Source organism: Ochotona princeps, chromosome 9 (assembly GCF_030435755.1).
Source record: "Ochotona princeps isolate mOchPri1 chromosome 9, mOchPri1.hap1, whole genome shotgun sequence".
Taxonomy (NCBI): Eukaryota; Metazoa; Chordata; class Mammalia; order Lagomorpha; family Ochotonidae; genus Ochotona; species Ochotona princeps.
The window spans coordinates 34,396,981-34,411,879 of record NC_080840.1 but is presented as its reverse complement, the minus strand read 5'-3'; the positions used below and the strand labels follow the sequence as shown (position 1 = coordinate 34,411,879).

General features: G+C 49.1%; 1 protein-coding gene across 1 annotated transcript in view; it reads left to right on the top strand.

The window, feature by feature from the left end:
- The first annotated feature begins 2,788 nt into the window (after positions 1-2,788).
- MATN2 (matrilin 2) overlaps positions 2,789-14,899 on the top strand; it is a 138,643-nt gene continuing 126,532 nt past the window's right edge. The window contains exon 1 of the mRNA XM_058668895.1: positions 2,789-3,269. Coding sequence (XP_058524878.1) covers positions 2,789-3,269 — 481 coding nt within the window. The remainder of the gene's footprint in view (positions 3,270-14,899) is intronic.

Below are 14,899 nucleotides of genomic sequence, written 5' to 3'. Positions count from 1 at the left end.
ACACCTGGACACCACATGGCAGGCCCATCCTCAGAAGCAGGACCTAGTATTCAGATAGGCAAGTAGTGATTCAGTCTTGCTAGTTCCTAGGAGATCAAATTATATCTCGATTCACTCATGGTTATGCATTAAGGCTCCCTCCTGTGCTCTGCACCCTTAAACGGTAGCTCAGGCAACCTGAGTCCAATGAAAGTCTAGTGAGGCTCCCAGCTAAAGCCCCAGCAGCCTAATCCCTTTCATGCCAAGATCTGTGACAAATAAAAAGCCCAGTTCCTGTTTTCAGGAGCTCATGGTTTAAGTTCAAGATTACCTGAAAGGTCTTTTTTGAAGTATGTACTGTTTTCTTAACACTCAAAAGTCTATTCCCACCCCACCCCTCATCACTTTTGATCTTGTCTTTCCAAGGTGGGATGATATATTTAGTTAGAAATCATTTTTTAAAGTTTTATTTATTTTTATTGGAAAGATTTATGAAGAGGAGAGACAAAGATCTTTCATTTGCTGACTCATTGCACCCAAATGGCTGCCATGGCTAGAGTTGAGGTGATCTGAAGCCAGAAACCAGGAGCTTCATCTGGGACTTCCATGTGGGTGCAGGTGCCCAAGAACTTGGGCCGTTCTCCGCTGCTTTCCCAGGCTGTAAGCAGAGAGCTGGATTGGAAGTGGAGCAGCTGGGACACATCCATATAGTATGCCGGTGCCGCAGACAAAGGCTTAGCCTGATATGTGACCAGGCATTCCTCCTTGTGCATTCCTACCCTTAACCCCTGCCCGCTCCCTGGCACTCCAGAGTGCCTTGACAAGCCTGTGGGTTGGTCTGTCTGCACCTCACTGCTCCTATCCTCTGATACCTCTTGTGTTCTTGTATTGGCCGGACTCCCTCCTTGCAGTCTGCCCTCCAGGAAGACTCTAGAGCAGCTCCTAATACAAACCCAGAGTCCTACTGTCTGCAAGCAGCAAAGGTGTGCTTCTGTCAAAACTCTTCATCTGAGACTAAATAACTCTCACTCAGTCCATAACCCACAGTAGAGACCATGTGGAGAGACAGAACTGCAGCTGGTCCACAGTAGAGCTACCGAGCTAGGATTCAACAGCTGCCAGTGCCAGCCAACCAGAGAACTCTTGGGTGCTACATTCCCTATGCCACTTGCACAGTGCAGAGAAGTGAAAAGTCTCACTTCATGTTTCTTCTGAATCAGGACATCTGTGGATCCAGCTCATAGCAGGGTCTTGGGCAGAAAAGGCAAATTGCCTTTTCTCCATAGCCTTTATTATTATTTTGCAGATTTTATTCATTTGGAAAGTGGAGTTAGAGGGAGATGCAAAGAGAGACCTTGCATCTGCTAATTCGCTCCCCACATGGCCGCAATGGCTAGAGCTGGGCTGGTCCAAAGCAAGGGGCTTTTTCCAGGTCTTCCATGTGGGTGCAGGTTCCCAAGGACTCAGGCCAATACTCCACTGTATTCCCAGGCTCATTAGCAGGGAGCTGGATGGGAAGTGGAGCAGATGGGACCCAACTAGTGCCCATATAGGATGCCAATGCTGCAGCTGGTAGGTTCACTCACTGTGCCCTCAGCGCCTATCCTGCTCCCCTCCAGTAGCCATTTTTAGTAACTTACAGACATCTCAGGTAACTGGAAATGAGGCATTGCTCTGACTCAAGTTTCAGGATAGTGAATTTACTTTCACTTTGCTTTTTTTTTTTTTCCTGGCCAATCTGAAATTCATCCCAGAAGGTTCATTCTCTGACCTGACTGAACTTCCTCCCCATTTCCTATCCTGCAGAATTCTGCCTCTGTGTGTAGGGTGGGGGAGAGGACATGGCCACCTGAGTTGGCATACGCCAGCCCCAAGAATCACTGCAATGACGTGGCCGTCACCATTTCCTTGTAGTTGGGAAGGCTTTCCGATTGCCATTGCTGTCCTGGGAGTGTACGGGATCCTACTGGTGTCTTGGAAGAAGACAACGCACTTGAAACACAAGTTTCCATAGACCATAAGCCAACTGCTTAGCTCCTAAGGGATTTTTTTTTTTTTTTTTTTTTTTTTTTTTACTGGCCTGGAATCAGGCAGAACTTTCTGCTGTGCGATCCAAGACTTTGGAGACCAAACATTTCCCCAAGACTGTCCCCTGCTTTTTGACCTCTGTCTCCCTCCTCCCAAAGAAAGAAACAGTTCCTAGTCAGTGTGGGCAGACAAGCATACCCAGGGGGCCTAAGGTGCAGGGTGAGGGAAAACGCTGGAGTGTATTAACCCCTTTCTGTCTGGCTGAAATTCTCATGATTCACTACCAGAGCTTTCCTATTCCAGAAACGACTCCATTCGCAAACAGGAATGCTGGGAAGCTAGAAAACACAGCTAGCCAGAGCCAGGCACTAATCAGACACTGGTATATTCATGTGGAGTTCTACTCCCTCTCCCTTTGGCTTGTTAAAACCTGAATGGGCTTCTTGGGGTAGTGGTTTGCTGGGGGAGAGAATTCTGGAACTCTGTTAGGAGATGCCCTGGCCTGTTGAGGAGCAGGGGAGCTGCAGAGTGAGGCGCCAACCCCATTGCCCACCTGCTGGCCAGTCCCTCAAGACTAGGCTAGGACTCCTAAGCTAAGGTGCTCTGGCCTTGCAAAGTTGTAAACGTCTTGGTCTCCAACTGCCAAAGTCGTGTCTGAACTAGACTATCTCCCCCGCTTCAGGCTAGGCACCTTGTCTCCTCTCGGTTCTGGCATCTTCATCCTCTGGTCTACACCCCGTGACCTGGTCCTTGGCCAGGGTCGTAGTATGAACTGGCACCCATGGGATGGTCTGGGCCCCGCCAGACAGCTCCTAGCACTTCCATAGTGGTCCAGGAGGAATGTCTCTCGCAGATCAGCAGCCCCCTCCCACGGCCCAGTGCAGGATGGGGGGGGACTCCCTTTCACACCCCGCCCCCTCCCAGAGCGCCCCTGCGCCCCGGCCCTGCCCACGCCTTCCCCAGCCCCCCAAAGAGGACACCCCGCCTTCCAGCCGGCGCGGCGCGCTCCCCACCCTCGCCGCGGCGCCGCCTCCCCCGCGCTTGCCCGGAGCCTCCCAGGCCGCCCGCGAGCGAGGAGGGGAGCGCTCTGGGATGGGAGTTGGCGGCGGCGGTGGAGGCAGCGGCCAGGGCTTCGTCTTCGGCTCCCACGAGCGACCCCCGAGGAGAGCCGCGGCCCCCGGCCAGGCGACGAGGCAGACCACCCAGACCCAGCTCGTGGCGCCGCTGTCTCGCTTCCCAGGCGCCGGCCGCCGAGGCTGCAGGTGAGCGCGGCGCGCTTCCCGGGGGCGCACAGTGGCTGACGACCGGCTGACTGACTGACTGGCCGACCAGCTGACACCTCAGACAGACCGGGAAACCCAGCGACACACGCGGGCGCTCTCCCGGGGCCGGCGCCCCCCAGGCCCGTGCAGCCCCCAGCACCTGGAGCCCCTTCACCCCTGTGGGGGCGACGGCGGGAGAGGGAGGCCGGTGGTACTGGGACCCTCAGCCGGGGAACTGGGAGAAGCCGGGGTGCCGCACGCACAGCTCCGGGGTGCCCCAGGGGGCGCTGTGCCCCGCAGCGGGGACACTCAGCTGGTCTACACCACCCCCGGGAATGCGGGACTTGTTTAGCGGGTGATTCCTAGGCGGCTGGCAGCCCCGTGATTGCGGATTTGCCCCCTGATAGGCTGGTACGCCCGGTGTCATCTGGATTTTGTTCTTGTTCCCTTCTCTTGCGGTTGGTAGACACCCCATCCTGTAGGACAGTTTGGAGACAAGATAGGAAAACGCGAGACTGCCTCGTGGTGGGGCTGGCACACTCCCACCCCGAGATCGGAGTTAGCATCAGCGGCGCTGAGGCTTCCCTGAAGGAGCGCACTTTTTCCTGCGCCTTTGAGCATGGCTATGAGCAGAAGAAAGCAGATCTGGAGGCAGGCCGCCTCGGTCAAGCCGCAGCCGGGAAGCCTGTGGGCTGGAGATGATGACCTGGAGTCGCCCAGTGACCCTGTGCTCCGTCTGCCCTCCTGTTTAATAGGACAGCGAGATTAGATGAGATAGCACAAATCCTTCGACAGGCGCAGAGCACGCTAAGGTTAGGAGATGGACTCAGGCTGCGGAAAGCAGCAGGGCGCCAGGTCGGGAGGAAAGCCTGTGATTGGGTACCCGTGGGATAACCCACGGACCAAGGCATACAGCAGGCATTTTCTGTGCCCGAGCCACCTCCTACATGCTGTCAAATGCCATAGGATCCACAAACCATGTCCAGGCACCATGATGAGCTTGTAGTCTGGAGTGCTCGGGTCAGCTACTGCAGCTGACCCCCCTCCCCAAGCCACCCTTGAGAAGCATAATGATGTATAGCTCCTCACCCCTCATTTCTCTGTCTGCACTTTGATCCTGGTTGATGGAACTCTGTCTGGGGTCCCCAGGTTGCAAGCCACTCTTTTTTGCAGGTGAGGGCTTTGGGGTTGATGGAGGGGGGAAGACAGACACCTCCCCGAGCTTACTTGCTGGACGTGCCATTACAGGGTCCAAGTCTGACATACCCCTGGACGTGTCAGGTCCCTGTGTCCCTGTTTAGCAGAAGAAGGTTGAAGTGAGGCCTGAGAGCAAAGGAAAACAGGGAAGATGGGGAAGGAATAAAGCAATCGTTGGAGGTTCTTGGGGGGGGAGGAGTGATGGAAAATGCCACAGGTTGCCTAGAAACAGCACCTAAGAGAAGGCAAGGGATAGTGCAGGGGAGTGGGAAGGGAGAGAGGGTGAGCCTGGCCCAGGGCTCAGGCAAGGCAAGCTGGCTGGCCAGGAACACGCGGGATACTGTGGGTGAGAGTTAAATGAAGCCAAGTTGGGGAAGGAGCTCCGGGGTATTTCCTGGCGACTCACTGCTCCCTGGCTGTGTTGCACATGCAGGGAGTCCTCTCCTGGGGCCCCCCATCTTCTAGAAACCAAGGTGAGCTCCTGTTTAGCTCACACACAGAAATGACTCATGAGGTGGGGGAGTGTCCAGGAGCAGCTGGAGCACATGGTCACTGTTGCTAGGACACAGTGGCAGGTGAGCTCTTCCAATGGACAGCACTTGGCACTTAAACCCCGCGTGAGGTCACCCTTGAACCCTGCCTCATGGCTCGGCAGACAGCCACCCATTCCTGAAGGGGATCACAGGGAATGGCGGGGCGAGGCTGAGTTCTGTCAGTCACAGTGATGCCAGTGCTGGGAGCAGGTGATGCTGTCACCCACAGCATAGTGTTCTTAGCACCCTAAGGACCTGGCGTCCAGTCCCAGCCTCACACCTGTGAGGATCCTTAGCTTGGCCCCTCAGTTTCTGTATCAGCACATGGGGACTCGGGTTGTTGGGAGAAGGAACTTAGTCATCACACACCCAGTGCTCGGTGCAGTGCCTGGCTCAGGGCTTATTAGCTGTGGTGAATGGTGTTGCCCAAGCCTCAGTTGTGTTACCCACCACATGGACAGGAAGATGATATTTTCACAGAATAACTGTGTGCAGGAATCCGTGGCTGGAGAGGTGAGCTGGAAAGTGCTTGGGGGAGCTCTGCGGAGTGTTGTCAGAGGACGCTGTAGCTGCACGTGGGAGGGGTGGCACGCTTGCCCGTTCGAGTCCCTGCTGCTGTTCTAGGTTATTGCCATTTGACTGCAGGCTGTGCGCAGTTGATGAACTGGCAGCTGTGCAGGCCCAGGTCTGAAAGGGGCTCCCGGGGCTCCCGTCATGGCGGCAGGAGGGCTGCATGTCGTTTCCTTGTGTTCCTGGACTGTGTTTCCTAGCCCCTGGTTCCCTCCTCCCGCCCTCAGGGCTGATGGGGTGGCATCTTCTAAACATTTTCTGTGTCTATCATTTATTTCTCTCTTGTAAAACCCTTATGATGACATTGACACACCTTGAGAACTCAGGCTAACTTCCCCACTTCAGTCCTTAACTTGGGTTCTTCATGTTAATGTGGTGTTAGCAGTGAGCAGATTCCTTTAGTTCACAGATACGATTCTAAGAATGTAATGATACTCTCTTCTTGTGTTCCTTGCTTCCTTGCTTTAAATTTTTTTTTTAATGAAGATTTGCTTATTTTTATTGGAAAGCCAGATTTACAGAGAGAAGGAGAGATAGAGAAATCTTCCATATGCTGATTCACTGTCCAAGTGGCCGCAATGGCCAGAGCTGAGCTGATCCACAGTCAGGAGCCGAGAGCTCCTTCTGGGTCTCCCACACAGGTGGAGAGTCCTAAGGCATTGGGCTGTCCTCCATGGCCACAGCAGGAAGCTGGATGGAAAGCAGAGAAGTCAGGACAGGAACTGGTACCTTTATGGGATGCTGGCCACAGAAGGGGAAGGATTAGCCATTTGAGCCATGAGATCGGCCCCAGAATTTCATTCTTGTATATGGCTAAATTGTCACATATATTTCATATATATAATTTTTAAAAATCCATTTCCATCTTCTGGCTGTTATGAACAGTGGCACTATAAACATGGTGGAGCAGGTGTCTTTTATATGATGTGTTCACGTCTTTTGGGTATGTACCAGCTTCTAGAGACAGCCACCTTGCTTGGCTTACTGCTTGCTCCCATATCCAAAGCCTGTTGTGTAGGGCTCGGTCCTGTTTACCCTGTCGCTTTTCTGGTTCTTTGTTAGGGTGTCCTCTTCTGCCTCCAAGGACGCTCACAGTTGTGCCAGGCTTACTTGGATCAGCCAGGCACCCACGATAATCTTCCTGTTTTTTAAAGATTTATTGTTTGAAAAGCAGAAACATGGAGAGAATGAGATAGAAAACAAGAGATTGTCCATATATTTCTTCACTCCCCGAAATGCCAGCAGTAGGGGATGATCCAGGCTGAACTGGGATCCAGGAGCTCCACCTGCGACTCCCGCATAGGTGGCATGGGCCCTAGTACTTTGGGCAATCATGTACTGCCTTCTCAGGCTCATTAGTAGGAAAGTGGGTCAAAAGCGGAGCAGCTGGGACCTGGCATGATAGCCTAGTGGCTGGAGTCCTCCTCGCCTTGCGTGCCTTGGGATCTCATATGGGCGCCCAGTTCGTGTTCTGGCTGCTCCACTTCCCATCCAGCTCCCTGCTTGTGCTCCGAGGAAGCAAGAGAGGACAGCCTTGGGACCCTGCACCTGTGTGTGAGACCCAGAAGGAGCTCTCGGCTCCTGACTGTGGATCAGCTCAGCTCTGGCCATTGCGGCCACTTGGATAGTGAATCAGCATATGGAAGATCTTTGTCTCTCCTTCTCTCTGTAAATCTGGCTTTCCAATAAAAATAAATAAATCTTAAAAAGAAAGTGAAGCAGCTGGGACTTGGACTGGCACTATAGGGTGGGATGCAGGTGTGACAGGTGGTAGCTTAACCCACTGTACCTTAACACTCGCCCCCATCTCTATTTTTAAGGCTGTCTGAGGAGCAACCTCCATTGTGTTCCCCTAGCACAGGGTGTCCTTCCTGGGACATGGACATGTTTGGAGAACGACTGTTCTGTCTGCCACATGTAAATCACAGTGTGACCAGCTGAGCAGCTTCATTCTTTTTTTTTTTTTTTAAGATTTTGCTTTATTTTCATTACAAAGTCAGATATACAGAGAGGAGAAGAGAGAGAGGAAGATCTTTCGTCCGATGATTCACTCCCCAAGTGAGCGCAACGGCTGGTGCTGTGCCGATCCAAAACCAGGAGCCAGGAGCTCTTCCAGGTCTCCCACGAGGATGCAGGGTCCCAAGGCTTTGGGCTGTCCTCGACTGCTTTGACAGACCACAAGCAGGGAGCTGGATGGGAAGTGGAGCTGCTGGGAATAGAACTGGCGTCCATATGGGATCCCGGGCTTTCAAGGTGAGGACTTTAGCCGATAGGCCACAATGCCAGGCCTGCAGCTTCATTCTTAATAGCGACCCCACCCTTCCAGAAGCTATACAGTGATCCACTCAAGAGGTGACACCTGCGAATGCCCCCCACAAACCAAGCTTCATTTCTTTTATTTTAAGTATTTTATTTTTATTACAAAGTCAGATATACAGAGAGGAGGAAAGACAGAGAGGAAGATCTTCCATCCGATGATTCACTCCCCAAGTGAGTGCAACGGCCGGTGCTGTGTTGATCCGGAGCCAGGAGTCAGGAACTTCCTCCAGGTCTCCCACGTGGGTGCAGGGTCCCAAGGCATTGGGCTGTCTCGACTGCTTTCTCAGGCCACAAGCAGGGAGCTGGATGGGAAGGGGAGCTGCCAGGATTAACACCGGCACCCATATGAGATCCCGATGCATTCAAGGTGAGGACTCTAGCTGCTAGGCCACCACACTGGGTCCCAAGCTTCATTTCTGACCTCCCTTTCTTGGTGCTCATGGGAGAAACTGAGCACATGGCCAAGAGTAGTGCTGCAGCTGTCCAATGTGAAGTACGGTTCTTACCAAAAGAATATGTGAAAAGCTGCACAGACCATAAGGGACAGGCAAGAGGCCTTGTGGGCATCCTGTAAAGGGACCACGCTCAGGCAGACAGCTCCCAGGCTGGTGTGCCACAAGTGTCATTTGGATCTCACATTTATCAGCTCCCTTCCATAGCTAACTGCAGTTCTAGGAGCATAGTGTAATTTTGTGCGATGTTAAAGCAAATGTTTATTGAGTGATTCATGCACAAATCAAGAATGCAGGGGCCAGCTTTGTAGTGCAGTGGGTTAAGCCAACGCCTGAGATACCAGCATTTTATATAAACATTGACTCAAGACCTGGCCGCTGCACTTCCAGTCCAGCTCCTTGCTGAAGTGTCTGGGAAAGAAGTAGCAGGTAGCCCCAAAACTGGGGACCTGTACCCACGTGGGAGACCCAATTGGAATTTCAGGTTTCTGGCTTTGGCTTTTGGGGAGTGAACTGGCACGTGGAAAAATCTCAGTAACTCTTCCTTTCAAATAAATAAATAAATCTTTAACAAATTTTTCTTAATTTTGAATTTAATGGTATAATTCGATAGGGTCTGGGACTTCCCCACCAAATAAATAAATCTTAAAAACAAGAATAGGGCAGGCTTGCTGCTATAACAGCCTACTCTCTGCCTGTGGCACTGACATACCATATGAGTACCAGTTCTAGTCCCAGCTGCCCCACTTCCGATGCTGCTCCATGCTCATGGTCTGGGGTGCAGTGGAGGATGGCCCAAGGCCTTGAGCCCCATGTGGGAGACCCGGAAGAAGCTCTTGACTCCTGGCTTCCAGGTTCAGACCAGTCCAGCTCTGGTGTTGCAGCAATTTGGGGGAAAAAAACCAGTGGAAGGGAGATTTTGTCTCTCTGTCTCTTTCTCTCACTTACCGTGATTCTTTGAACTAAACTACAATAAATCTTCTTAAAAATCCCACCCCCGTGACCCTTTTTTGTCTACTAACATCTGTTGTGTAATCATGATTTGAATTCCTATGATTGTAGTAGTTTTTTCCCATTTTAAAATTTTACTTTTTCAATATTAACTCTACCATGTGATTATCTGAAATGTAACTCATTCTTTTAGTTGGTATATAATATTCCATAGTATGACTAAACCATATTCTTTTCAGTTATTTTCCATGATTAAAAGTCATTTATGCTGTCTCACTTCATGCTTCATTTTGGAAAGAGGTGACTCCCTACCCATACTTGTCATAAACTGAATTCAGTCGGTGGAAACTAAGAGCTGTTGTGTGGAGCTCCTGGGCTCAGATAGAGGTGAGTGTTGATGAACGTGTGTGTCAAGGGGTAGGTGTCTTGGGGAGTTGTTAAGGTTACCATGGTAACGGGGCCAGATAATGGAGCTTTGAATGTCAACCTAAACAGTGTGTATTTGATCCTACTTGTATCTTATCGTTAAATAAGAATAGGCATTGCTGTTGTAAGTGTGTTAAGTTGCCTCTCGTAGTGCCAGCGTCTCATATGAGTGCTGGTTTGAGTCACAACTGCTCACTTCCCATCCAACCCTTGGTGATGTGCCTGGGAATGCAGTAGAAGATGATGGGAGTGCTTGGAGACAAATGTGGGAAACCAGAAAGGAGTTCTAGGTTCCTGGTTTAAGCCTGGCTCAGCTCTAGCTGTTGCACACATTAGGGCAGTAAACCAGAGGGCAGACGATATTTCTCTCTTTCTCTTTTGCTTTTGTCTTTCAAATAAATAAATCTTTTGAAAGATTTAAAAAAATTTTTTATTGGAAAGGCAAACAGAAAGAGAGGAGGAGAGACAGAGAGGAAGATCTTCCATCCGTTGATTCATTCCCGAAGTGGCCACAGTGGCTAGAGCTGAACCAATCTGAAGCCAGGAGCCAGGAGCTTCTTCCAGGTCTCCCATGTGGGTGCAGGGTCCCAAGGCCTTGGGCCATCCTTGACTGCTTTCCCAGGCCACAAGCAGGGAGCTGGATGGGGAGCAGAGCCTCTGCGACATGAACTGGCACCTAAATGGGATTCTGGTGGACACAAGGCTAAGATTTAGCCACTAGTCTATAGCACTGGGCCCTCAAATAAATAAATCTTTAAAATAATAATAAAAAAAGATCAGAGGAGATATTGGGGACAATGAGTAATTGCTGCCAGGACTTTTGGGGTATCTGATAAAAATTAGGGCTAGGTTTACAGTTATGAATGTGGAAGGGTTGAAAGCGAAGGGGACATAGGGATTGCAGACAGAAAACAAATGACCAAGTGAACAAAACAGACAAGAGTCACTGTTAGATTGGGAGGAAGGGTGAAAAAGAGAAGGAGGAGTGACTATATGAACTGAAGTCTGAGGTGAGGGGTTTTGTGAAAACTGTTTCTGGGCAAAGAGGAAAACGCCTGATACTGAAGTCCTTGCCAAGTGTCTCCAAATACAGACACCTCTGTCGGCTGCTCGAAATAAAGTCCTTTTGGGTGAACACACAGCATGACACGGTCTCAGTTGGTGCTAGTTTTGGATACTGATAGAAATCAATTGGTCAAAAGTTTCAGCCCAAATTTAGTAATTGTTTTTGAGGACACAACTTGACAGTTGCACGGATTGGGTGATGCTGTGTGCCGTTCTTCACAAGGTCATTTTAAAGAGCAGCACAATGAGAGATGATGAATTTTGGCCCTCAGGACATATGAAAGACTCCAGCTGTTCTCATGTTATTTAAATGGAGCCTGGTGGTTTGAGATAAAATTTCCAGTGACAGCATCATATTTGGATTCAAAAAATGCTGTACCTCAGAAAACTAAGAAATGAAATTACTAAAAGACTTAAAAGGCATCTAGTATTAATGAGATATCAGTATCAGAGTAGCAAATCAAATATTTAAAAATCTTGTTTCATGAAACAAGAGAAAACTTTGTTTTATGAAACATATTAAATGAAAAAGTAGCATTTCTAAGTGGATCTATTATTTTGTAGGTCTCAAATCTGTGTTGATGACTGTAGTGATGTTTTAAGTACACATGGATATTTCGTTAAAATATTTATTTATTTTATTTGAAATTGAGAATTGCTGAGAGAAAGGGAGGGAGAAACAGAGAGAAGAGAAAGGGCAAGAGCATGAGAGAGAGAGAGAGAGAGAGAGAGAGAAATCTTCCATCTGCTGGTTCACCACCTAAATGGCTGCCGTGACCAGAACTGGGCAGCTCTGAAGCTGGGAGACAGGAGTTTCTTCCAGGTCTCCCGCGTGGACGTGGAGGCCCAGGCACTTGAGCCGCCTTCTGCTGCCTTCGTAGGCCATTGCCAGGGAGTTGGATCAGAAATGTAGCAGCTGTGGCATAAATCCGCATCCATGTGGGAAGCCAGCAGCACAAGTTGAGCAGTAGTTTGCTATGTCACCATGCTGACCCCAATACTTTATATATATATAAATAAATAAATATTTTATATATATATAAAATAAAAGTGTATATATACTTTTAATTGTATTTTTATGTTGGTTGAGAAATGATGTTGGCGGAATCCTCTCATGAAGAAAGTGGGAGACTTCCTTCCATGGGATCATTTAAATTTGGACAAATGCCATATAAAGAGGAAGATGCCGGTGACTTTGGTAGTTATTGGGTGAAATACTAGGATCAGTTTGTCTTAACATTTATTGATTATGATTAATGATTATATTAATGTAAGTGATATATTATTACATGTAATATAATGGATATATTAATAAAAGATTAATAAATGATCTGCAGAAGCATGCCTACAAATACTATGATTTTGTATATACACTGAGTTACAAAATTCAGCACACGATAATTGGGGGATGCAGAGGTGACAAGGTGTGGTCCTTGGAGCAGCTCACAGGACAGGTGAACAGACAGATGGGGTAGGAATAAATGCATGAAGCTGTCATCAGGGGTGTGTGGAAAAGTCAAGCCTCAGTGGGAAAGTTGGGGACATGTGGGTGGATCCCTGAGGATGCAGTGCAGGTTTGCATTCAGGTGGAATGCAGACATGCTAGGCCGAGGGATCGACGTGGGCAAGCTTGTCCCACCAGTGATGACAGGACGCTCTGCGTGGATGCAGAGACCATCCTCGTTAGAGAAGAGGCAGGGATCCAACATGGAGGGCTTTGCATGGCGACATTAGGCACTGGAGGAAGGACAGGCTGGCCAGGTGGTGAAGGACCCGAGGCAGGGAGGGCAAGTCTGAGGCTCCTGGCCATCTGCATTGGGTGAGGAGGCAGCATTGACTGCAGGGCTGGAAGCAGCCAGGAGGCTTGTTTCACAGAGCCACACAGAGGCAGGACAGTGACTCATGAGTGTGCTGAGTTTGCAGACAAACTCCGAGCTTCTCGAATTACCTTGGCCATGGGAGCATCTGGGTGGGAAAGGTAAATTTGTCAGGCCTAGCTGGCAGCATTGAATGGAAGTTAGAGATGCAGATGTCAGGTCAACATAAAGGACCACCAAGGTCTAACATTTAGAGCCACCTGAAGTCCATGGACAGCTTTGAGTCCTGGCAGAGTTTGGCTTCCCATCTGCTGGCAGTGCAGGAGATGAGGATTCCAAAATTAGGTGGGAGACAGAAAGGGATGGTTAGTGGTCGTTCTGCAGCACCAGGGTCCTGCGAGTCTCTGTGGATGTGTGGAAAAGTTGGTGTGCACACTTGGCATGCTGAACACAAGATCTAGACAAATCTATAGAACTTGGCATCTAGGGACTGGCACCATGGATCAACAGGCTAATCCTTCATCTCCAAGTGCTAGCATTCTATTGTGTTCCAGCTGCTCTACTTCTCACCTGGCTCCGTGCTTGTGGCTTGGGAAACTTGTAAAGGATGGCCCAAAACCTTGGGACCCTGCATCTGCATGGGAGATCTGGAAGAGGCTCCTGGCTCCTGGCTTCGGATTGGCTCAGCTCTGGCCATTGGGGCTACTTGGAGAGTGAACCAGTAGATGGAAGATTTTTCTGTATTTTTTCCTTTCTTGGTAAATATGCAAAATAAATCATTGAAAAATAATTTGGTTTCTAAAAACTTAAACATTGGTTAAATCCCTTTTTTGGTAAGTGGGCAGCTTGCCTAAGGTTTTGCTGATTAACTACTTCTGAGGCCTCAGAGAATATCTTTACCTGTCAGTCTTGATGTTCCATTCGTAAAATAGGTTTTCATCCACATTGCAGAATGACTGTGGGGATCAAGTAAGTGGGCCCTGTGAGTCTTGCCCAGCTTGCTGCCTGGCCTGCTGTCGGCATGTCATAGGTCAGTAGCAGTCCCCTCCTCCTGCTGCTCTGCTTCTGAGGGGCAGCTGTCATCTGGGAGGGTGTCTTGTCACCTTCAGGACGCAGGGCCTGCGGTCTGGCTTAGGCTGAGAGCCACTGCTTCCAGGTATTGCCTTTGTTTAGAAAAAACAAAAAGTTTATTTATTTGAAATGGAACCAACAGAGAGAGAGGCAGAGATGAGAGAGCTTCCATCCACGGATTCCCCAAAGCCTGTGACAGCCTCGGTGTGGGCCAGGCTACAGACAGGAGCCTGGGTTCAATCAAGGTTTTCCATATGGGTGACAGGGACTTAAGCACTTAAGCCATCATCTTCGGCCCATCTACCAGGTACATTAGCAGGAAGCTGGATTGGAAGCAGAGTGGTTGGGATTCACACTAGCACTCTATGGGATGTGGGTGTTCCTCTGTGTCACCGTGCCTAGCCCTGGGCCATGCTTTTCCTGAGTGTCTGACAAGCTCAGAGAGTTGTCTCCTCGATGAGGTCACACAGGTGCGCAGGCGCCCACTGAGGCAGTGCTCATTCCGGGGGGGAAATTCTTCCCTGTCCACTTGTTTCCAACAATGATGCACAGAACATCCTGCAGCTGAGTTGTTCAGAACAATCTCCTGTCTCTCTTCCCTCACCCCCCTGGAAAAGCTAAATGAAAACATTCCTTGTTCCATGGAGAGGAGAGAATTTGCTAAAACAAAAGTCATAGTCATTGTATTATTTTAGAAATATTCTTCCCATGCTCCCAAATGCTCCATGGAATCTGTCCCATTTGAATTAATCTTTCTTCTCAGTACAATTCTTCTCAAATACCCACATATGGAAGGACCTGCTCTCAGCCTCATTCCTTTTCCCAGTTAGAAATGGCTCTTGATCTTCAAATGCCATTAACTGTCAACATGAGACCAAGAAACAACCATTCACGTAGATAACACACTGTCATGTTTTTCTTGTTTCTCTGTATTGCATTAAAAAAACTCTATCTTACCTGATAGTAATATTACTGTACTAATTTAAATTGATATCCATATAGTAAAATTTCCCCCATTCTTTTATCGTAATAAATTCTTGAAGTTCGATTTATATGTAATAAAATGAAGGAATTTTAGGTGTTGAACTGTTAGAATATTTATTTTCAGTTTATTTGATTTTAGTATATATGCTACCGAGGCGACCACACATTTTCATTTTATTTGAAAGACAGAGAGACACAGAGAGGGAGAGAGATCTTCCACATTTCCATCCACTTGTTCACTCTGG